This window comes from Nothobranchius furzeri, chromosome 16 (assembly GCF_043380555.1).
Source record: "Nothobranchius furzeri strain GRZ-AD chromosome 16, NfurGRZ-RIMD1, whole genome shotgun sequence".
NCBI classification, from domain to species: Eukaryota; Metazoa; Chordata; class Actinopteri; order Cyprinodontiformes; family Nothobranchiidae; genus Nothobranchius; species Nothobranchius furzeri.
The window spans coordinates 30,993,841-31,018,982 of record NC_091756.1 but is presented as its reverse complement, the minus strand read 5'-3'; the positions used below and the strand labels follow the sequence as shown (position 1 = coordinate 31,018,982).

General features: G+C 41.1%; 1 protein-coding gene across 1 annotated transcript in view; it reads left to right on the top strand.

The window, feature by feature from the left end:
* ace (angiotensin I converting enzyme (peptidyl-dipeptidase A) 1) overlaps positions 1-18,619 on the top strand; it is a 29,052-nt gene extending 10,433 nt beyond the window's left edge. The window contains exons 4-25 of the mRNA XM_015963494.3: positions 950-1,093; positions 1,199-1,390; positions 1,629-1,726; positions 1,811-1,980; positions 2,050-2,273; positions 2,352-2,496; positions 2,650-2,748; positions 3,246-3,368; positions 3,437-3,642; positions 3,769-3,905; positions 8,952-9,110; positions 10,032-10,119; positions 10,291-10,434; positions 11,358-11,549; positions 11,866-11,963; positions 12,089-12,261; positions 12,601-12,824; positions 12,895-13,039; positions 13,129-13,227; positions 13,774-13,896; positions 14,002-14,189; positions 17,728-18,619. Of these exons, the coding sequence (XP_015818980.2) occupies positions 950-1,093; positions 1,199-1,390; positions 1,629-1,726; positions 1,811-1,980; positions 2,050-2,273; positions 2,352-2,496; positions 2,650-2,748; positions 3,246-3,368; positions 3,437-3,642; positions 3,769-3,905; positions 8,952-9,110; positions 10,032-10,119; positions 10,291-10,434; positions 11,358-11,549; positions 11,866-11,963; positions 12,089-12,261; positions 12,601-12,824; positions 12,895-13,039; positions 13,129-13,227; positions 13,774-13,896; positions 14,002-14,189; positions 17,728-17,930 (3,374 nt within the window). The 3' untranslated portion in view covers positions 17,931-18,619. The remainder of the gene's footprint in view (positions 1-949; positions 1,094-1,198; positions 1,391-1,628; positions 1,727-1,810; positions 1,981-2,049; positions 2,274-2,351; positions 2,497-2,649; positions 2,749-3,245; positions 3,369-3,436; positions 3,643-3,768; positions 3,906-8,951; positions 9,111-10,031; positions 10,120-10,290; positions 10,435-11,357; positions 11,550-11,865; positions 11,964-12,088; positions 12,262-12,600; positions 12,825-12,894; positions 13,040-13,128; positions 13,228-13,773; positions 13,897-14,001; positions 14,190-17,727) is intronic.
* Positions 18,620-25,142: the final 6,523 nt, after the last annotated feature.

Below are 25,142 nucleotides of genomic sequence, written 5' to 3'. Positions count from 1 at the left end.
AACAGGATGGGCATAGTAACTTCTGAAGGGCTTTCAGAGGAAGTGTTATGAACATTTCCAAATGTTCTGTGTGAAATGCAGAAAAAAACCACATGTTGGCTTTAAGTGCTTGATGGTGAACAATAGTCCTTTGTTTTGTGAGAAACTGCTGTCTGCACGTACAATCTGTAGTGGAACAGGAAAAATCACCTCTGCTTGAGAAAGTTGCTCGTAAACTAGACTGAGTTCATTACTGTAAAAATGGGAGGGTATTTAACGGGTTCTCATTGTGAAAACGGTTGCACTGTTCTCATTACACATGCATGGAATAATTTTAGATATAGTTTTTGTGTCTCAAAGCTGGGAGCTTAAATTAAATTCTGATTGAGTTTCTTGAAAGAAGCAGGATTGAAACTAATAACTTTCCCGTTGCAACAAATCTCAATATTTTTTAAGGATTTCTTTATTTTTTGCTTAAAGGTGTTCTAGAATTCAAAACTACATTTACCTTATGTTTGAATCTAGACAGCGTGGGGTGTCGAATGTACTGAAATGGCTGTGCCATCTCCAACCTGCTTTCTTATGTAAATGAGTAATGTTGTAAAGGAGAGGGAGATAAAAGCTGATTTAACATGTTGGATACACCACATTACATTTTCATGTCCCAACCAACATCAGGGTTAGCAATTTATAAACGTTTGTGGCAATAATGTTAAGTGCAGAACAACACGAGGCCAAGCTACTCCTAATGTCCTTGTTGCACCAGAGGAAAATGAAAGTTCCAGCATGTCGGTAACATGTAATATTAGAGGTCTGAGAAATTTTGAAAAGCACGTATGAGAATTGATTTGGCAGTTCCAGGGTTAAACGCATATATAGGGAAACTTCACATTTGATCTTTTTTGCAGCCGCGACTTGTTTCTACTGTAGCTTGTCTGCTCTGAGAGAAAATTGTCATTTGTCTTTAAAGAGCTAACAGACATCATGGCCAAATCCAGGAGCTACAAGAAGTTGCTCTATGCTTGGGAAGCCTGGCACAATGAGTCTGGCGTGCCTCTAAAGGAGTATTACCCCAGGTTTGTCGAGCTCAGCAACAAAGCCTCTAGAGGAGATGGTGAGAACATATTTATTAAATGGAAAAACTGCAAAGACAAATGGCAAAAAGAAATCCAACACAGAGGATGTAAACTGATCTAATTTGGGACGTCTAATTCTGTAGGATTCAATGACACTGGAGCAGTTTGGCGCTCTTGGTACGAGTCTCCAACTTTTGAACAGGATATAGAAAAGCTCTACAGGACCATCGAGCCACTTTACCTGAACCTGCATGCATTTGTGCGCCGCAAACTCTACAACTTCTATGGACCCAGATATATCAACCTGAAGGGACCGATTCCTGCACACCTGCTGGGTACGGTGCATTTGGTTACAGATGTGTTTTTAAAAAAAAAAGTAGTTTTAAATGGGAAATATGTCCAAAAATGAAGCTGTTTTTACAATTCCTTAATGTTAACTAAGGTCAGTAGCAGCATGGTATCATGATGCAGACATGGAACTGAATAAACCTTCTTTGTGAAGGGATTTCCTTTAGTGGAATATCTCATATGGAGTCAGAACAGCCATGTAAGTGTTTCCATCCTCACTCTCAGGAAATATGTGGGCCCAGACCTGGAACAACATCTTTGACATGATGGTCCCATTTCCTGACAAACCCAACGTGGATGTGACGGCTGAAATGGTTAAACAAGTCAGTGGGGAAACTTGTGCTACTGCAGTGGGAAAGGCTTCTAAATTTTCTGAATGATTGTAAAATGACTCTTATTGCCCACAGGGCTACAATGCTACACACATGTTCCGTGTGGCCGAGGAGTTCTTCACCTCCTTGGATTTAGCAGAAATGCCTAAAGAATTCTGGGAAGGTTCTATGCTTGTTAAGCCTGAGGATCGAGAGGTAGTGTGTCACGCGTCTGCCTGGGACTTTTACAACCGCAAAGACTTCAGGTAAGCTGGTTTATCTGGTAAACTATTTACCTGTAAAGCTTGTATTCAATAATCATTAAACCTCCTCAGGATTAAGCAGTGCACCACAGTGACCATGGAGCAGCTCTTCACTGTTCACCATGAGATGGGACACATCCAATATTACTTGCAGTACAAGGACCAGCCTGTGGGCTTTCGCGATGGAGCCAACCCCGGATTTCACGAAGCCATCGGTGATGTTCTGTCACTTTCTGTTTCGACCCCAAAGCACCTGCACAAAATTAACCTGCTAGAATCTGCAACCTCTGACGAAGGTAACAATGCCACCCTGTTGAATATCGGTCGTCAAACCCAAGTTTTGCCAAAACCAACTTTGGATGTTTCCTCCCCAGAAACTGACCTTAATTTCCTGTTGAAGATGGCTCTGGAGAAGATTGCCTTCCTTCCTTTTGGTTACCTCATTGACCAGTGGAGATGGGGGGTATTTGATGGGCGCACCCCTCCAGATAAATACAACTCTGAGTGGTGGTACCTCAGGTGGGGTTAGGCACAAAAGAACTTTTAAAGATTAGGCAAATATTTGGATTTTTGTACAGAATTCTAATTATACTGTCTGAAAATCATCCTGATGCATAGATTGCTAATGCATTTTAAGAATGTAGCAAAATTGTTGGAACCATGTTGTTTCAGAACCAAATACCAAGGAATTTGCCCGCCCACCAAGCGTACAGAGGACCACTTTGATCCTGGTGCAAAATACCACATCCCTGGAAATACACCATACATCAGGTATCTGGTCCGACTGCCTCTAGAAATGACTCCCACAGTTGAGTGCAGAAGCAGTTCCTTTTTGGAAGATGCCACCTCAGTAACTAGCATTTGTACTCTTAAAGGCTCAGTTGTGTGCTTCATATACTCATGCTGACTAATACTTCTGGGTTGCTGCTTAAAGTAACTCATGGATTCAAAGATTAAAGGTCTTTAAAAACAATATCTGTCTCTACTAAACGTTCATGAACTATTGGTGCACCCATGCCTGAAATGTACAGTAAATCTGTTTGGTGTAGTTTGAATGAGAGCTTAAAGATCATCATGCAATTCCAAACAAGAGCCTCCTACAATAGGAGGAAGCCTGTTCCACGACAGGAGCAAACAAATCCCATCTGGTTTCTAAAAACAATCAAAACTTAAAAAAAAAAAAAAGTGAGTGGTTGGATGATGTTCCAGCTATAGGCTGAAGGGAAAATTGTCACATCTATACATGTGTTTTTCTTTCTTTTCTGCAGGTATTTTATCAGCTTCATCCTGCAGTTCCAGTTTCACGAGAAGCTGTGTGAAGCAGCCAATCACACTGGCCCTCTGCACACATGTGACATCTACCAGTCTGCAGAAGCAGGAGCCATTCTAAAGTATGCCCAAGCCAAATCTCGAGTTCAAAACACTAAAAATGCAACATTAATGTCTGTCCTTCTCAAAGGAAAGTTCTTCAGGCTGGCTCTTCCAAACCTTGGCCTGATGTGCTCCAGGAGGCCATTGGCACCAGAGAGATGAATGCCAACTCACTAATGAAATACTTTGAGCCTGTAACAAAGTGGCTGCAAGAACAAAATGTGAAAGAGACTCTGGGATGGCCTGAATTTAACTGGGTCCCACCCATTCCTGAGGGCTACCCAGAGGATGTAGGTGAGGCTGGGCTAAGAACACACTCAATCTTAATGGCACCACCAGCATTATTGCTATTGATTAAATGAGATGTAATCATACATGGTCACTTGTCAATTGTAATTTTCCCCTTTTTCTCACACCAAGATAAGAATACAGATGAGCTCCATGCAAAGACGTTTCTAGAAGAGTATAACCGAACAGCTGAAGTGACTTGGAATGCATACACAGAGGCTTCTTGGAACTACAACACAGACCTCACTGAATCTAATAAGAAGATCATGGTGAGAAAAGCGGTCTGATTCTAACTGCTGCTCTCGTCTGTATTATTTTAGGTTTGCATTCATGAAAAAATAAAATAAATTGTCACTGTGTGCATGCTTTTAAAGGAAGACTAGGCAGATTTGGCTTGCTTTTAGCACCCCTTAATGTTTGTTTGTAGAACCGAAACCATCTCCTCGTTGTGCATTCGTCTTAGCACCTTGGTTAATCTTACAGCTGAAATGTGTCCCAGCCTTCCTTAGTTTCTACAAGAGTGATTTATCACTAAATTAAGCAAATAAGCTGTGTAATGATCTAAAACATACAGGAAACATACTGGAACCAGACAGCAGTGTCAGGCATGTAAACTCAATTTTTCTAAGACCAATAGACCGGACCGGCAGTTGCAAGTTCGATATTCTGGCCACAGGGGATGATGGTGGCTGGGTCGCCTATCGTTAAGCCTATAAAGTCACTTTAGTACATACTGGCGGAAGAAAACGATAAAAAAAAAATATGAAAAAGTTGCTAAGTATCCCTTTACCAAAACAAATATTCAAGCAAAGGTGTTGAGTAACAAAGTACAAATGGTTGGTTAACTCAAATTTTCTATTTAAGTAATTTACCTCACTGGAGTACTTATCTATTAGCTTACTTTTTACTTCTACTCCATACATTTCCACGCATTCATCTGTACTTTCAACTCCTTACATTTAAAAAAAAAATAGCCTCATTACTTCTGTTTAGTTTCAGCCTGTCATTGTTGGCGTTTGTGAAAACATGGCAAAAAGTTGGACATGGCGGGCGTGTTTTAATATTACGTGATTAAAAACATAAAAACGGCAGACATATAGAGGGACTTGCACCTGTAACTTGCAAACTTATTGCTATTGAAAAATTTCCTAAACAGCCAATGACAGATTATTTTACAATTTGCATGGATGTGTTTTATTTATTTTTATTGATCCAAAAGGGATTGTCTCTGATCATAGAACAATAGCCCCTTATGGATAATTGCAATATTTCAGATAATTTTTGTGGTGTTCTGATGATCCCTAATAATTTATGGATAGTTCTGTTTTCTGAGCAGAATGACTGTCTAATCATGGTAGAAAATGTTTTTCATTTTGTAATGCATTGCCTGTTGCAACAAAAGTCACCATCTGGATTTAAATTTCCAAACACACCCATCTCACCCCACTTCTCCTCCAGCTTCACTGGCTGCCAGTCAACTTCAGGGTTCATTTCAAGATCCTGGTTCTGGTCTATAGGGCCTTACATGGACAAGCACCATCTTACATTGGTGATCTTCTTAGTCCCTACACCCCCAGCAGGTCCCTGAGGTCCAGTGATCAAAGCCTACTGGTTGTGCAGCGCACCAGGCTAAAGACCAAAGGTGGCAGATCATTTGCTGCTGTGGTCCCCAGACTCTGGAACTCTCTACCCCTGAGCCTGAGATCAGTGGACTTAGTGGTCTCCTTTAATTAAAAAAAAACTGCTGAAAACTCACTTGTTCAAGCAGGCTTTTGTATGACCTTCTTCACCACTCTCTCTTTATTCTGCTCTCCCCACCTATTCCACCTTCCTCAGGATCCACTGATTTCCCTCTTTCCTATTCTCTACATTTTTTAATCTATTTTTTGCTTAATTTAAATATATCTTTAACCATTTTCTAAATTCTTTATTTTTACATTTTTTTTGTTTTTGTTAAGCGCCTCGCGATTTTTATCTTGAGAGGCGCTTTAGAAATTATATTTTCTTCTTAACTAAACAAATAGGTACCAGCCTCCTGTTGGATAATTAGTGCATGGGCAATTATCTTTCAGCTAGCAACAAGTTATTTAACACACACTGGTGCAATGAGTTGCTTCTCATTTCTTAAATAACCATGTGGAAAAACACATCTGGTGGTTGTGAAAAATATGTTGGTCTGTTTGAGAAGGGTCAAGTCATTAGCATGCATCAAGCGGAGAAAACATCTGAGGAGATTGCAGAAACAACTAAAATTGAGTTAAGAACTGAACGGAAAGTAGGAACCCATCTTTGAGAAAGAAATGTCGCTTGACAAAAATCCTGAATGATTGTGATCAGCGATCACTTAAACGTTCAAAATCAAATAGAAGAAAAACAGTAGAATTCTATTCAAATTTATTTATATAGCCCCAAATCATGACAAGAGTCGTCTCGAGGCATTTCACAAAGTAAACATTACCTCAGGGCTATGTTTAAAAGTGACAAGAGCATTTCCACATGCACAATGTGAAGGGAACTCAAGTGATTGGGACTGAACAGCTATGTAGCCATAAGAACTACGTAGCCATAAGAAAACTACTAATCTGTGAGGCAAACTGTAAAAAAACCCGCTTCAGTTAGCTAGATGGCATAAAGCTTGGACTCTGGGTCAATGGAAGTAGGTCATGTGGTCGGAGTCCAGATGGACTCTGTTCCAGAGTGATGGGTGCATTTGGGTAAGAAGAGAGGCAGATGAAGTGATGCACCCATCATGCCTAGTGCCTACTGTACAAGCCTGTGGGGGCAGTGCCATGATATGGGGTTGCTGCAGTTGGTCAGGTCTAGGTTCAGCAACAGGATGTGCACAAAGAACGAGGTCAGATAACTACCTCAATATACTGAATGACCAGGTTATTCCATCAATGGACTTTTTTCTTCCCTGATGGTACGGGCATATTCAAAGATGACAATGCTAGGAGTCATCAAGCTCGAATAGTGAGTGGTTCAGGGAGTATGTTGTGTCCCATGCTGTCTAGGGGACCTGGGGGTAACAAAGATGCATGCTCTGGTGTTAAAAGGTTACTTAACCTTCCTGCATTGTTAAAGGGGTCAGATGGGCTCCAGGAGCTGTTTTAAAATGTATTTATTTTTTACGAGTGCACCACTCCACCCTTGCCAAGGGATAAACTATCAACCATGTTTAACCACTCCTGTCCTGGAGTCACATGATAGGACAGAAGATGGGTTAAACACATTTATTTACACAAAGGACAATAGACTAACACAAATGGACTGATTGGCAGCAACATAAGTACAAAACAAACATTCAAAGTTAAATTAGCCAAACTAAGACAAAACACACTGAAAGAACTTATAATTAGAGACTTCCCTGCCTTTTGATAATTCTTAGACACAAAGTTGATGAGTGCAGGCTTTACCCTGCACAGAAAATGCTAATTGGCTAAAACAGGTTACCGAGTGCCACGCTTCTCCAGTGCAAAGTTACACAAAAGGTTTACAAAAAGGATTAACACCAAGCACGCCAAAGAGACAACAAATCAGAGACAAATGTCTCTGATCTGCTACTCTCTGGTGATGAGGGCTGGGTGGCTTTTATGCAATGAGTCCTTATTCAGCTGGTGATTATCATTCCCACCAGCTGGCAGCTTCAGTGTGGAGCTGGACAGGTGTGGGAGGAGCCAGGTACTGCAAAACAGCTCCTCTCACACAGGAGGGTTAAAAAGAGTCAAAGTGAAATTGAGAAGTGAAATAAAAACAAACAACACCAGCTGTAACACTCACCCTCTTAAAATAAACATAATTTTATTAAAACATTTTTCTTCCTCCCTCCCAAACCACAAAGCAGTTCAAACGGTTAGTAATAAATTACTAAATGCACCTCCTGAGGCCAATGGTGCAGGAAAAGATAAATAAAAACTCAAACGACACCAGCCGTAACAGTGCATGAGACATAACTTTAACACATGGATTGGCCACCACAGATTCCAGACCTTAACCCCATTGAGAATCTTTCGGGTGTGCTGGATGTTACAACCCCGACATGTGCAATTAAAATGTGAAGGAGGGGTAACATAAAAGACATGACGGTGGATTTAAAATGGGTTTAATTGCCATAAAACGTTTCTAAATACAAGTGAGCAAACCGATGGAGAGTATTATTAAAATAATGCTAAACAAAACCAAGACTAAAAGGTTAACATTTAAAGGATGAATTATCAACATTAAAACCCCTCGTTAAAACTTAAGTTTTACCGGACTAGGAGTTTTTAAAAAGCTCTAAGTTGATAAAAAAAAAAAAAAAAACAGACGTACTACGAAAACACTGAGTGTTTTAAAATCCCAAAGTCGGTAAACTTCGACGTTAACCTTATAAACAATACATTAACCAAAAAGTTCACAGAGGTCTTATAAAACACACACAGGGAGTTTAAAACAAAGCATGAGGCCTGGAGAACAGCAGAACCCCTAGACTGCTGCCTCCCAGACTGCTGGGTGGCACAGTCTTTTATCCCAGGTGTTGTTCATTAGTGGGTTTCATGTCATCTGTGCTCATCAGCAGCCTGGAGGAGAGGAGGAAGAGGGGCGGAGTCTGGGCTGATCACCGGGGCTGGGTGATCCTGGATCTGAAGTGGCCAGGCTGGTGGTCATAACACTGGAGAAGGCTTTGTGCAGCAGTCAGATCCTACTGTCATCAATGCAAGATCTTGGTGACAAATTTATGCAACACTGGATGGAAACAAATCTTGTGACGTTGCAAAAAGCTTATTGAAACAACGCCACCGTGTATGTGGGCCGTAATTAAAGCTAAAGGCAGTCCAACAAAATATTAGTGTGTGACCTTATTTTTTTTGGCCGTACGCTCTAACGCACAATGATTTTTTTCCCCCAAATTATTTCAATAGATTATTACAGCATAAAATATGTAAAATGTCACTGCAACACCCACTGTTAAAGGTTACAAGCCATCAGCACGAGAGGACATTGTAAAACAGTTTTATGGGGAGGTGTGGTAGTGCTGTGGTGCTTTTGTTCTTAATGGATTTATTTTGTTTTACTTTTAGTCATTTTTTAAACCTGTAATATTATACTTTTACTTGTGCAATACACTTGAATTGATGCTTCAACTTCTACAGAGGTCTTTTCAATCCCTTGTATCTGTACACTTGAGTAATGAATGTAAAACGTGACACTTTAGCATGCAAGGTTGTGCTTTCACTAACACATTGCTATAAAACTAGCATACTTCAAATCCAACTAAGAATCCATCAAATGGTTGTTTTGAACTGAGCACAAAATAAATACTCCCTGTCATCCAGCTCCAGAAGAACCTGGAGATGTCGAAACATACCCTGAAGTACGGACTAAAGGCTCGCGAGTACGATACCACGGACTTCCAGGATACTTCCGTTAAACGCATCATCAAAAAACTCAGTGACATTGAGAGGGCTGCTCTGTCCTCAGCAGAGCTGGAAGAGGTGAGTTTTAAAATTGTTCCATTTGTTACAACGATACGGCAATTTTTACTCAATTGAAGTAGTTTATTTTTGTAGGGCTAGAATGAGGAAAATGTATCTTTAGGTTTTATGAATGAAATAATTTTGATTGCAGTGGTCCTAATCCAAAGGATTTTGGAGCTGGATCAGATACTGCAGATTCCATACTTGGCCACTTTATGGTCATGAAGATGAAACTTTCTGGGAAATTGTTTAAGAAACACCATTGAACTGGAACCTGCTAATACAGCAGTGTTGACATTTAGAGCAATGTCTTGTGTTGCTTGGAGGAAACTGGGACACCAAAATGGAGAAAAAACTGTTATCCCATAAGTCTTCAAAAAATCTCTAAACCCAACTAATTTAATCTTTTGACCTAGAGGGCCAGTACCTGCACGTTTTAGCAGTTTCTCTTCTCCATGACACCCGATTCAACAACTGAATCAACGCTCCAGTGTGTCGAGCTCCTCAGACGCTAACGCGAATCACTAACTGAGAAAACGTGAACAACATGCAGATTGTGGCCGTGAGGTTCTCAGACGAAGGATTCCTGATCGAAATTTTGGTATACCAGCTTAAAAAATAACAAATTTACCTAAATCTGATCTGTGATATAAAGCTGAAACATCTTGGCTAATCTAAGTTTCCTGAAAAGGAATATGCTCATTACTTCATTAACATGGAAATAAAAAGCAAAAAGACTTCTAAATAATCTTTGAGCAACATTTAAAAGGTATTTTAGCTAATCACAGAGCTTTTAGATCTGTGCATAAGAAACACAAACCAACATTCATCATCTCAGCTGCTGATGCCAGGATACTGTCAACTTGTTTTTATTTTATTCTTTTTACTAGTCTGTAGTATATTTGTAAAAATGTAAATTTGCATCTCTTGTTTCTGCAGTACAACACCCTTCTATCTAACATGGAGACTAAGTACAGTCTGGCTGTGGTTTGCAGAGATGGTGTCACCTGCCATCCACTGGATCCAGGTAAAGTAATAAAGTGTAAAAGTACATAAATAAATGTAGAACAGAAAGTTTTATTGTTTAACAGTTAATAATTGGTCTGTTTTGCTTTGAACTGTTTTACAAGGACTCCTAGTTTGTGTTATTTCCTATGAAGTTGATTCAGATTATAATGTAATCCCTGGTGTGCCTCAGATCTCCAGAAGATCATGGCAGAGTCCAGGGACTACGATGAGCTGCTGTTTGCTTGGAAAGGATGGAGAGATTCTGCTGGCAAAATTCTTCGTCAGGATTATAAAAGATATGTTGAACTGGCCAACAAAGCTGCCACAATCAACGGTACCATATCTGGACCTGGTCATGCACTCGCACTGTTTAAGCAACAACTCTTGTTAAAAAGACAGGTGGAAAGTTCATTTAAGGTTCTCAGTGTGACTTTATACATCTCCAAGTTACCAGACAAGTTGGGGCTACACGTTTAGGCTAAATGTAAAAACAGTCTTCACCACGTATGCCCTGCATTAGCTGCCAATGGAAAATAGATGGGGAAACTTGCAGATTCAAAAAGCCAGTGAAATCTGTCACATTGAAACTTAGTGTTCATAGACTCGCCCATTTTGGCTCGTGACAGAGGAAGGGTGCATTGATTTGGCATCCAGGAGAGAGCAGAGCGCATCTTGGCTAGAAGCTAAACGTTAGCATTAGCAACTCCACAACACGGCAGAACTCTTTCGGGCTTGTGTTATTTGCGGATATCAAACTTCAACGTTGCAAAGCAAACCGAGTCGGTGGTAGTCACATTGGTATGGGCCAATCAGAGGCGAGATGTCCGATTAGGAAGAAATAAGACTCCAAATCCTGCAGTCTTCTGTTTATCTCTGCTCCGACTAACTTCTACTTCTTTAAACAGGAGCGCAAGAGCTTTTTCCCTCAGGGTGACGCACAAGGCATTCATTTATACTGGAGACTGCTGCAAATGTATTTTAAAAAAATTTGTGAACTTGGTCCTTAATATAAATTTAGTTTTAAACCATAAGCTAACTGGACAAATATTCACATCTACACTTTTATACAATGAAAGGACACCTTTTTGGGTTTGAGTTTGTCATGATTGTATTGCTGTGAAATCTCTCTTTCCCTCATATTTATTCTACCAACTGTGTCCAGTTCACAAAGTTAGCCATGTGGGCCCAGCTGTGAACTACTGACCTGATCTGGAATTTAGAGTGTAACTGTGAGTCAAAATATGTGAACCTCTCCAGGTCATTCTGATAATGGAGCTTTTTGGCGGTCTCTGTATGAAACTCCAACTTTTGAGGAGGACCTGGAGACTCTGTGGAAGGAGCTGGAGCCTCTCTATCTGAACGTACATGCATATGTTCGAAGGGCTTTGTACAGAAATTATGGTCCTGACTACATCAACCTGAAGGGACCAATTCCTGCTCATCTGTTGGGTACGTATGAAGGAAATATAATGGACTTGTCAGAGCTGAAATGCTAACTCCTGTCAGCCAGAATTTCTCACCATAGCCCAGAATTCTCCTTTTATTTTGAGCCATTCCTCATTGATGTCATGTCTTTGGCTGCAGATGCCTTTGGATTTAATTCTCTTTCAAAGTCACAAAGTGTGAGATTGTGTGTGTGTGACAGCTCCATATGCTCAGGGTTTGGACTGACTCACAATCACAAATCCCACTTGGTTCAACAGCAGCACAGCAGAGGATGACTCTTACCTGGTCTTCTTAGTAATGTTGACTTCTGTCCTTTCAGGCAACATGTGGGCTCAGACCTGGTCTGGGATTATGGATTTAGTCACACCCTACCCAGATGCCACACAGGTGGATGCTACTCCAGCTATGGTGGCACAGGTGAGGGACATCATGAAACCACTGCAGTAAACATGAGAACGCAAGGACCAGACTATAGAACCCCTCTTTTCCTGTAATCATTTTGTGATTTTAAAGGCAACATTTCTGATTTTATTACTTCTCAGGGTTGGAACGCCACCCGGATGTTCCAGGAATCAGACAGATTTTTCACCTCTCTGGGCTTGTTGCCCATGCCCAAAGAATTCTGGGACAAATCCATGTTGGAGAAACCGACTGATGGACGCCAGGTGGTGTGCCATGCCTCTGCTTGGGACTTCTATAATCGGAAAGACTTCAGGTTTGTTGCCTTAAGTTCTGGTAGCCTGGTAGTCGATACCAGATTGTGTATCAAATTATGGGACAAGAAGACGCCTGATAATCTCTGAAGTCACACAGATGTCACACAGATTTAAAAGCTAAGTTTTTTTCCAGCTATGGAATAGATTTAATATTCTTGTTTTAAAGATGGAGTGACATTCTGCTCTTATTGAGTCTTGTAAGTCTCTATAGATCTAACTTCTTGCTTAATCTAAATTAGCCTTATAATAAACACCCTCATTATTTGACCACATAGCAAAATCTATTCTTGACATTTATCCTGTAGATAAAAAAATCCTGCTCCCGCTTGTGTCTTCAGGATTAAACAGTGCACGGTTGTGACTATGGATGACCTGATCACGGTGCACCATGAGATGGGCCATGTTCAGTACTTCCTGCAGTACAAAGACCAGCCTGTGTCCTTTCGTGATGGAGCCAACCCTGGTTTCCATGAGGCCATTGGAGATGTTCTTGCACTGTCAGTGTCCACGCCCAAACACCTGCAGAGCATCGGCCTTCTGGACAAAGTTGAGGACAACCACGGTACGTGATGATGAAAAATACAGAGAGTTGGTTCTGCAACATAAGTCTGACATGTCTGTGCCTCCTTTAGAAAGTGAAATCAACTTTTTGATGAGCATGGCCCTCGACAAGATTGCCTTCCTACCTTTTGGCTACCTGATGGACCAGTGGAGGTGGAAGGTGTTTGATGGACGCATCCCTTCAACTGAATATAACAAAGAATGGTGGAACCTCAGGTGAAGGTCACAGTCTAGTGGTGATCATACCATGTAAATTGCGTGGCAATGACTAAATTTTTAAATTATTTAATTTTTGCTCATTGCAGATTGAAGTACCAGGGACTGTGTCCACCTGTACTTCGCAATGAGGATGACTTTGACCCAGGTGCTAAGTTCCACATCCCTGCAAATGTGCCCTACGTCAGGTACAACCGAACTCTGACTTTGCAAAACAAATTAGGCATGGTAGACTTGAGTACAGCTACAGTTAGATAAGTGAGAGACGATGAGGAACATGTCATGTTGTACTTGTTTTCATTATCATGACTTTCTCTGGTGCAAAAAACCAAAAGGTAGGCAGTCATTTAGCTTCTGTCTGCTTGTCAATGTTTGTTTGTTAGTAAAAGAGCTCATGCACCACTGGATGGATTTTAATTAACAATTAAACACATGATCATGGGATGTATGTCTACATCTTTTTAACTTTTGGTGTATGCTGCATTAAGGTTGGCCAGCACAGCTAAGCATCCTTTATTACAATTTCATTTTTACAGTAAAGTTTGGAGTGTAAGCTGAGTCATCTCTACAAAGTGCTTTAAAGCTTTGCTGTTAGCTGTTTGAGTGAGCTTTTTGTCTCTGTTGGAAAAAATCTTTCCTGACCTTGAATTTTATTTAAATGAAGACATATTAGACATAAAATCGTTAGAATTTTTTACCTAACCTTATCTAAGAATGCTGTTTTTTATGTTCAGGTACTTCATTAGCTTCATCATCCAGTTTCAGTTCCACAAGGCTCTGTGTGATGCTGCGAAGCATAACGGGCCACTGCACATGTGTGATATCTACAAATCTCACGAAGCTGGGAAGCTGCTGGGGTGAGTGTGCTCACACTCCTGCTCATGTATATGTGTGACAAACTGCCCAACACTTACCACAAATCCTTGCCAACCCTGACCTTGAATTGTCTATGTAATTTGCAGCGACGCAATGAAGCTTGGTAACAGTAAGCCCTGGCCTGAAGCCATGGCCATGATCACTGGTCAGTCCAAAATGTCCGCCCAGCCCCTCATGACATATTTCAAACCGCTCATCGATTGGCTGGAGGTGGAGAACAACAAGAATAACGATGTCCGCGGATGGCCCGAGTATGACTGGAAACCTGCAACAAGTATGTCTTTTAACATGTGATTTAATACATCAGCAGCAGAAACATGCATGTATTTGTAGGAAGTTTGCACAAAAGAAGTTCTACATGTTCAAAGCAGGATGCTGAAATCCTTTCCAGAACGTGAAGCCACAGAGGCAGGCACCTGGTTTTTATCCTCTGCTTAAGCTGACTGTGAAATCAATCAGGCACTCTTCTTGTTTTACTGATGAGAAAGGATGTATGGAGATTAGACTGCTGAAATATGGGCAACCTATCGCGCTCGAAAGACTTGCAGGGATAAAAAGACACAGCTGCTATGGGAGAAGTCAAGAAGAAATCCAGAAAATGGATGTAGAAATGAAATGGTGTAATTCATAGACATTGTAAATTTTAGCTCTAGTTAAAATGGCTGATTTCTCAGTTTTAGTTTGCAAAGGAGATATAACTTTGGGATGTGTTACTGTACCAACAGGTGGCAACAAAGTGTTCCATCTGTTGGTAGAAACTATTTTGTAAAAATGGAGTGGAGGCAATTGGTAATAAAAAATAGAAACCATGCCAAGATATAATGTATTTGTTGAATATTTCTGATGCTTGTTGCAAAAAAAAAAAAAAGTTAAAGAAGCGCTTGAGAAGGACCTTCCCAGGGAGGCTCAGGACTGTGACCCCCTGTAGGTGGAACACACCCTGCCGTCCCTGTTTTTAAAGAGGGGTAACCCAGTCTGCCAACTGCCCTGATGTCCACACAATATTACAAAGCCGTGTCAACCAACACAGCCCTACAACTTCCAGAACCCCTAAGCCTAATTTATACTTCACCGTCAGAACTGTCACGCACGCACACAATGCCATTATCCGTCCTTTTGAGGGCGACAGGACAGGATGGGCTCTCAACGATGGATGGAGTCGAGCTCTCTTTTCTAAACATCCATTCATCGAGATGGAGAACACATGGTCAGTATGCCGCTGTCATTGACCGCGCTGCCATTGTGCCCTCAAAATCATAGAGCCTAGGATATCTAGCGGCAGACATGGAGCAGCTTGAAGAATTCCTCATGAGGAAACTAAAAATATGAACGTTTTATTCGTGGACGGAAATGATGGGAAAGGTGGCTGTAGAGGTGGAGAGCACATGGAGAGGTGGAGGAGAATGAGGGACAAATCTGTCCATGTTAAAGTCTTGTAAATGGTGCGTTTAAATAGTAATTTTTCTATCTTGGACCTGATATGCAACAGGATTACTACAGAACAGCGCTACGCCCTCTGTTGTCCTGGTGGGGAATTGCTTTGCAACACTCTCCAGGAGACGGAGAAGTATGAAGGCAAATGTCTCGAGCCGTGCGTGCGTGTCACTCCCTCGTGGAGCTGATGGAGAAGTTTAAATTAGGCTTAAGGAACTCTGGGCGGATCACATCCACCCCTGGGGCCTTTCCACAGAGGAGCTTTTGACCACCTCAGTGACTTAAACACCAGAAATTGGAGAGCCCAGCCCAAACTCTCTGGACTCAGCTTCCTCACTGGAAAATGTGCTGATGGGATTGAGAAAGGTCTTCAAAGTTCTCCACCCATCGATCCACAATGTTCTAAGTAGAGGTCAGTAGCACACCGTTCCCACTATAAACTCTAACTAACCTTTCCTGAGGCACTGTTTGGTGAACCAGAATCTCCTCAATGCTGTACTGAATTCTTGTTCCATTGTCTCTTCTAACTCCTGAGCTGCATTCTGCTTAGACTACCGGTACCCATCAGCTGCCCTGGAGGACTCCACAGGCCAAAAGGATTCGATACACCATCTTGTGTATGGCCTGGACTGCTAACAACAAAGACTATGACCCATGGATCATTGAATGCATGTAGTTATCAAAAGTCAACAGGACTCTGAGAGCCTTCATTGCAAACTTGATGAGGCTGTGGAAAACCACCCTTGAAGTAAGTTGCAAGCAAATTGCACAAGCCTCATTCAAACTTGGCATACATAAAGGAGATGCCATGGCTCCACTGCTGTTCTGCATGGGTCTGAACCCGCTCATAAATATAATCAACAAGACTTGCTATGGATACCAACTCAGGAAAGGAACCACAATCAGCAACCTCCTCTACATGGATGACATAAAGATGTACTCCAAAGCCCTGAGGAAGGAGGCTGAAGACTAGTGAGTGTGAGCCACTGTCCAAAATGAAACATCCAAGATCCATAAGTACATTAAGGACGAGGCCTCAACAGATGACATGCTCCGTGAATGTCTCAGACAATAATGATCAGAGGAGATGCTGGAAATGCCATCATGGGACGACAAACCCCTACATGGGATGTACCACCAACAGATAACTGAAGTGGCTGATATCAAGAAATCCTACCATTGGCTAGAAAGAGCCCGTCTGAAGGACAGCACAGAGACAGCAACAGAAGTCAAGAGCTACCACACCAGACAAGACCCAAGGTGTAGGTTAGCAAACAGGCCCCTGAGACAATCCACCACATAACTGCAGGGTGTAAGATGCTGGCAGGGAAAGCTTCCATGGAACGCCACAACCAAGTCGCTGGCGTCGTCTACAGCAACATCTGTACAGAGGATGGACCATGAAGCCCCAAAGTCAATGTGGGAAACACCCCCTAAGGTGGTTGAGAACAAGAGAGCCAAGCTCTGTGGGACTTCCAGATCCAGGCTGACAAAATGGTGATGGGGAACCAACCGGACATTGTGGTGGTGGACAAACAACAGAGGACAGTCGTTGGGGTTGATGTAGCAATACCAAGTGATGCAACATCAGGAAAAAGGAACACAAGAAACTACAGAAGTACCAGGGCCTCAAGGAAGAACTTGAGAAAGCCTGGAGAGTGAAGACATCAGTGTTACCAGTGGTCCTTGGTGCACTCGGGGCAGTAACCCCCAAACTGGAGGAGTGGCTAAAGCAGATCCAAGGATAAGCATCAGACATCTCAGTCCAGAAAAGAGGAACAGCTAAGATGCTGCACAGAACCTTAAGCTCCAAGGCTTCTGGTAGAGGACCCGAGTTTGGAAGGATGAGACTGCCCACGGAGAGTGAGATGGAAATTATTCTTAATATATCTGTAAATAGAAATGTATGTTGTGAAAGTGACAATATAAATATCAGCAGATAAAAGGTTTGTGATCCTGTATTATTGTGGACTGAAACCATTTTAAGATGGGTTGTACTTCAATGTGACGTTACTTTTTGTTGAACAAAGGTTATTCCTCTGAATGTAGGCTGTTCAGGAAGATGCCTAAAATTGGAAGAAATCTACAGAAACTAACTTTAAAATGGCTCAAATGGTATTTTAAATGCACAATGCTATAAATAAATTGTCTAAACTAGCATTTTACGTTTTCCTCTGATTTATAAACACTGGACAAACATCTGGTATCATGGTCAGTCGCAACTTAAACTGTGAAAAGGGTACATAAATCACACACCTGTCCTGTTTGATGAGATCCAAACCTGATTCTGTTATTTGTTTTTTACATTTAAGGATCAGATTAGTAAAGCAAGAAATAAAAGTAATAAATGAATTGTGCTTTTTTGTCCTCCTCTTCAGGGCCTGGAGTGGAAATCAAAGATGTCAAAGTAGACTTCCTGGGAATGAATGTGGATGGTGCTGCTGCAGTAGCTGGTCAGTGGATCCTGCTGGTTCTTGGTCTGGTCCTCCTAGTGGCCACCATCCTACTAGCATACAAATACAGAAAGTCAAAAAGGCCTGAGAAGTCCTTATCAACTATGGAGCTGAAGCAGAAGGACTAGAGAGGTTCAAAAGCCGACCAAAGCAACAAGGACTAACTAGCCGACACAGAATCAACCTCATTGTGGTCATCCAAGTACATTTTGACTGTTCTGAATCAGAATTGTATTTGTGTTTTTTATTTTGTGTTTAAATGTTGCTGGAAGGTGAATCTGTATAATAGAAAAATCCCAAACATGCAGCATTATAGAATGTTTCTTTACTGCAGAATAACCAAATGTTTCTATAGGGTGAAAGGTTTAGTAACACTTGACACTGTTTAAGTATTCATAGAGAATATTTAAGTAGAAGATGCTATTTCACTGTAATCTCAGCCACTCTGTTCTATATTTTTAATGACTAACTATTAAAGTATAATAAATATATCTATAGATATATCTAATTTCAAAGTCCCATTGAGGACAATGTTTTTAACAAGTGTGTCATGATGCCAAATAATTTTTATTCAAATAGTTTTAAGTTGGTGTTTTGTTCATTTTCGGTTTAAATAATTTTTAGAATGTTCTAATTTTCATCCTATATGTAATATTTTGGTCCACTTTTGATTTCCAGAGATATTTTATTTCTGGATTTTCATGATTAACTACCTGAGGTGCTGTATGTTTTAAAATTTGTACAAAAATGACTTACTGCTGTTATTAGTTGTTTATTTTTTTTTACTCGTGTTATGAAATACACTGATCTGACCAGACCTGTGACCGAGTGCATATTTGTTCATGTAAAGGAGATATTGGGTGTTAGAATTGTTTATTTCGTCGTTTAACAACCAGACGAGATCCTTTCAAAATAAGAGCACCTGCTGACGCCGTCGATTGGTACCGGGGTCGACCCTTCAGACGGGCTTTGAAACGCTGCGACCGCTGCGCCGACAGCTCCAGCGCACATCCGAGGTCTCCAGACCTGGCATTTCCTGATCTACCTGGGAGGCCCCCCACTGGGTACGTACACGGCAAAATAGCGGCTCATGTCATCACTTTATAAGCCTCGTGATATCTAGTCATAACAAAGACTACCAGATTCAATGACGTCAGCCTAAGGAGTCTGAACCAACCACACACACACACACGCACCAACACAACATCCAAATCCATTTTCATCCATCACAGAGTTAGTCCTGGTAGATTGTTTAGAATTTATAATTAAGAAATTAAAGATTCTCAAACGATCCCAACTCTCTCTCTTTTCTTGTCTCAAAGTCAATACAGAGTGTTTAATTAAACTCCCTGATGATAAAAACAGCCTATTCTTCTGACTAAAAATAAGTGATCTACTTACAGTGTATTAAAATACAACTCTAGATAGTTACATCACTTCAATTCCGTTACACTACCTTTGACATAACACCACAATGTGCAAAGTGGATTTTGTCCTCGCTGTGGAACTCTGGACCAGTTTTATACCATTAGCAGAGTCCTGGCGGGTGTTTGGGAGATCACCCAACCAATCTGTTTTGTGGACTTGGAGATGGTGTTCGACTGTGTTTCTCGTGGGGCCCTGTGGAGTGTACTTTGGGAATATGGGGTACCAGGCCCCTTGATACGGGTTGTTAGGTTGTACGATAGGTGCCAGAGCTTGGTCCACATTGCCAGCAGTACGTCAAGCTTGTTTCCAGAAAGAGCATGACTTCAAGGCTGCCCTTGGGTACCCCCCAAAAAAAGTAATTCAGCATATTACAATGAAAAAGTTGAGGAAGTGTACTTTGAAAAATTGAAATACACTGTCTGTATGTAGTGTGTGCACTGCAGCGTATCAGTGTGGCTCAGAGAGGGCTGGAGCTCTCCCTCCAGTGAATGGTTCAGGGTTCAGAGCAAAGTTTAGGCGTCTGTAGTAGCAAGGCTGCATCTCGGTCCAGCTTGTAATACACAACTTTTTATGTGGCTCCTTAGGCTGAAATCCTCAATTGAACTGATATCGTTCAGCCCTGTGAAATTTTACCCCCTGGTGCTTGGGCATTATCCGGTAGTAGATGGATCGCTTGAAGAATCCAAGCTGGAGGGAAAACAGAAGAAAAGTGATTGTATGGAGGGGAAAAAACTGCTGAAGACACGGAATTAATGACAGAGGAGAGTTAGGCTGTGGAAAACACGTTGGACCACAGGGAAAGAACAGGGGCCTCATTAATAAAACTTTCCTTATTAAAACTCTACTTAAGCTCAGCTAAAATGTTACTAATTTTCTAACTTTTTCTAACTACAATCTTTCCAACCTATTAAACACTGCTTACAAACAGCTGCATTCCTGATTTAAAAACCACATTTTCCCTAGAAATGTGTTCAGCTGTTTTAGTTTAATGAAATCAGTCTGGATATTAATGGATAAACATTTTTCATGGTAAAGAAGTGCATGAATCTACCGTTAACCACAGTTAACTACTAACATGTTGTAATTATACATCAAAGGCTCAGTTGTCCATCTTGATGGTTGGTTTATCTGTGATGAGTTTTGGTGTGGCCTGACCTTGGATGACGAGAACATCAGAATATAGTCCAGATAACACGAAAAGATCAAAAGATCAAAGAAACTAGGTATGACCTGATGAAGTTGGACTGTGTGTGTGTGTGTGTGTGTGTGTGTGTGTGTGTGTGTGTGTGTGTGTGTGTGTGTGTGTGTGTGTGTGTGTGTGTGTGTGTGTGTGTGTGTGTGTGTGTGTGTGTGTGTGTGTGTGTGACATTGGCATCAGCTTTCAATGATTTAGACTCAACTTTTAATTGAGACATAAGCAAGTAGAGATTCTTAAGTCATTTATTTTGAAAAAGGGTATATTTGTTTTTTCTGCCTCGTTGACTGATCTCCTTAGTGATGAATACGTCACGTTATTCGTGGCTCTGATTAGTTTCAGCGCTGTCCAGTTGTGTGTGGACAGTTAACTATACAACTTTTTCATATTTTAAAATCATTTTCTCAAGCCAGTATGTGCTGGATTACCCTTTACTGGGTTAATGAAATGTCACTCAGACCCCACCACCCCCTGTATGGAATACCGCACTTACAACTTCAGACTGGCGGGCCACTCTGCTGGGACTTTGAGCTGACGTGCCTGTGCTGCAGTCCAGCACGTTTCCTGCATGTCTTCGATCATGAACACAGCTGATTTGTTTAATTTAGTGATGAGTCACTCTTGTAGACACTAAGGAAGGCTGGGGAGACATTTCATCATTTAGATTAATGTGTTAAAACGACAAATGCACAGCAAGGTGGATTTGCGTTGTGTTTGACCACACTTAATAACAGACACCAGGGGATGGTAAAAGCAAGCAAAACAGCCAAGTGAGTCTTTGAAACGCAACTGTAAATGAATTTACTTTAATAGGGGGACTTGCCAGGCTAGCTGATCAATGCCTTTCAGCTAAAACAGCTTCAACCATTCTGGAAAGATGTTAGGAGTGCGTTTTAGAGAATTTTTATCCATTGCTTCAGAAACCAAGGCTAGTTACTGATTATAAGGCCTGGCCCACAGTTTCTGCTCTAATTCATCCCACAGATTTCCTATCAGGCTTGCTCGTTTATATCAATGAAACACTTGAGTACTTTAATTTGAAGCTGCATCACCAATGAATATTTTCATTTATTTTTTTAACTAAAACCCCAGAAAAAAGTCATTTATAGTTGAAAAACAGTAGAGTTACAGTTTTTTTTTTGTCAAATATTGAGAACAACAAATTTGTTAGAGCTCAGAAGATGTGATGAGGATTACCCTCACCTATGAACACCAAACGTTCTGGTTCATTTTATGTATGAACAACTTAATGAATATTATAGCCTTGGCCATGTGGGAAGTGGCAGCTGCACTGAATGAGATATCATTTATGCTATTTCTGATTTGTAGTCTTTAATTACAATTTTTATACAAGCAAATGACAGACAGACAAAATACACATAATTAGTTCAAATGGAAGTCCAACATGTGTGTGATTCAGGGTGTAAGGTGAAGCAGACCAGAAAAAATATTTTATTGTCCCATTCACTTACATTGATTTTGGGGGATGTTTCAGGTCAGGGGACCCTCGAGGCGATCGGAAAGGGAGGACACTTATGCTCCATATATAATTCCACAAGAAGTTGAAATTTTCCATGTAAAATTATTTTGGTTTTAAGGTCATTTATGCTCCTTTAAGAATCCAGTTTTAAGGGATAACTTATAAAATATTCAAATGAGGGCGTTAAGCATCAGAGTTGCCTGAGGGGGATAATAAGCTCCTTTTGTTGTGGTATTTCCTGCAGACTGTGTAGGCATTTTATGAACTACTGGGAGAGAAAATCTGACATGAAAAACATCTATAACTCTGAGCTGATTGATGTTAATGACTTGTTGTTGTCCCTAAATATTTTACAATGCCTCAAACTGGAGTTGGCACATATTTTTATCCATTTTCCAACATAATTTTTTAAAAACACCAAATGACTTAGTGCCACAACCGATTATGCCTATGGAGATAACACAACTAGTCTGTGCACATCTGCTTTAAATTAAGTAAAATGAAAGGTCTTGCCCTGATTTTCACCAACAGGTTTTATCCAAGTTGTGAGCAGTGGTGTTGCTGCCTGTGACTCCACATTAAGGTGCTGCATAGCTGCATTGCTATGATCTTCTCCTGCTTGTTGTTTAGCATGCCTAGATTTGCTCTTAGACAACTGGAAGACAGAAGAAATGAAAACCAAAAAGAGGAAGACGTCAGGCGTTACATCATAGAACAAGTGGTAATTGCTGGTTTTGATAAAGACTTTACCAAATTCTTCTAGGAATAGACGTGCCCTTTCTCCTTTCCATACATAGGCTGAACACATTCTATTTTAAGGTTTCTGAGGTTAGCATGTGGTAACAGACCCGTTTTTTTTCAGAGTGTATTTCTGACCAGTGGTTTGACACTGGGTCCATTATAGCATCACTTACCACTGGTTCAGTTCACACTAATGTCACAAAGAGTTACCACCCATGTACTCAGAGTCAGTCGGGTTCATGTAAGTTTAGCTCTGTTTGATTTGAAAATATTTTAAGGAATTGTCAACAAATTAGCTTTTTTTTAAATTAAAGCTTTTTTTGAGTTATTACAGTAAACTTAGAGCATGACTCAGCCTTTATGCTAATGACTATGTTTCAAAAGCAGCAATTTGGTCATATTTTAAAATATAAACGAACTGGTGTTATAGTTTACCTCCTGATCACTTGTTCACAAATCTGGCCTATAGGCTGTTGCGTTAGTGTGGTGGATGTTAGCATTACCTCAAACCACTCCTGATATTAGCTTCCAGGAACCGCTAGGACATAGGTTAACCCCTTGTTATTGGATTTTATTTTAGTTTTGGTTTAAAATTGAGACCAGGATTTTTAAAGTCAACTCATTCCAATGACCAAATAATATTATGTTTAATATTTGCTCTAACAATAATTGGAGGCCACAACTTAGGAAATGATATTCAGAAATCCCTCAAACTGTAAAAAACTAACCATTAATAGGATAGTTTCACCATAATTGTTACAAGAGTTGAATAAGTACGGGTGTCTAGTTATTACCTGTAATTAATTAGTTACAGCCATATTTAGTGGGTTATTCTAATTCTCGCGCTGCTCTGGGAGGCTGCATGTTTGAGTAGCTCTGTTAACTACATGTAAGTCTTGCCCTTTTTGGACATTTGATCTTCTAGCATCTCAAGAATAACAGTATTTTTTTTTTATCTTTTACTTTTCTGTTTCTGGTGCTGTGAATCTTAGAGGATTTTTACTGCTATTTTTTCACTGTTTTCACTTTTTGAGCATTTGTTATATTGTGTAACCATGGCAACAAGCTGGTTTACAATCGGGAGCAGCTGATTAACATTGGAAAGGCTGAAATAATACCTCAACTGAAGCCACGAATCCCAAATGAGCTAAAACACAAGAAGCATGGGTGCAGAGCAGGAGCAAAATGGAGACAGAGAAAGAGGAAATTCCAACCATCTCTTCCATCGATCATAATGGGCAATGTGAGATCACTGACCAACAAGATGGATGAACTCCAAGCCCCATCAAGGACTCAGCCAGAGTATCGGCAGTGCAGTGTTATGTGTTTCACTGAGACGTGGCTGCAGGACCATATCGCCGATTCCAGCGTCTCTCTGCCAGGATTCCTGACTGTACGAGCAGACAGAGATCTGAAGAGGAGCGGGAAAAGAAAAGGAGGTGGAGTGGCAGTGCTTGTCAACAACAGATGGTGCCATCTAGGTCATGTTTCACTGAAATGTCGTCTCTGCAGCCCAGATGTTGAACTCTTGGCATCAGGTGAAGAGGCAGCTGGAGGGACTGAACAGGAACAAGGCTGCTGGTCCAGATGGTGTCAGCCCCAGAGTACTGAAGGCCTGTGCAGAGCAGCTCTTTGGGATTCTGAAGCACCTCTTCAACCTCAGCCTGGCCCAGGAGAAGGTTCCAGTCCTGTGGAAGACATCTTGCCTTGTTCCAGTTCCAAAGAAAACTCGCCCATCAGTCAGTGACGACTACAGACGGTTGCCCTGACATCCCACATCATGAAGGTCCTGGAGAGACTCCTGTTGGTCCACCTGAAAAAGCAAATTAGAACATATCAGGGCCCACTGCAGTTTGCTTATCGCCATGGAGTTGGAGTTGAAGATGCCATTATCCAGCAGCTTCAACCAATCCACTGTCATCTGGACAAAGCAGGCAGCACTGTGAGGGTCATGTTCTTTGATTTCTCCAGTGCATTTAACACAATTCAGCCTGATGTACTTTGCCAGAAATTCCAGAAGACACAGGTGGGGGCCTCAACTATCGCCTGGATTAAAGGGTGGAGTCAGACACTGTTTCCATCATGGGAGAAGAAGTGGTGGTGGTTGACGAATACAAATACATTGGAGTTCACCTGGACAACAGACTGGACTGGAGAAAGAACAGCAAAGCCGTTTACAAGAAGGAACACAGCAGACTGCACTTCTTGAGGACGCTTAGGTCCTTCAATGTCTGTAGCAAGATGCTGCAGATCTTCTACAAGTCTGTTGTTGAGAGTGTCATCTCTTCAGCCATCGTCTGTTGGGGTAGCAGCATCAGAAGCAGGGGCCTGAAAAGGCTCAACAGCCTAATAAAAAAGGCTGGTTCTGTTCTGGGGACGACTGTGGAACCACTGGAGGAGATAATGCAAAGAAGGATTCTCCAGAGAATCAAGAAAATTATGGACAACCCTGAGCATTCTCTTCACAAGACTGTCCGATAATGGAAGAGTGTCTTT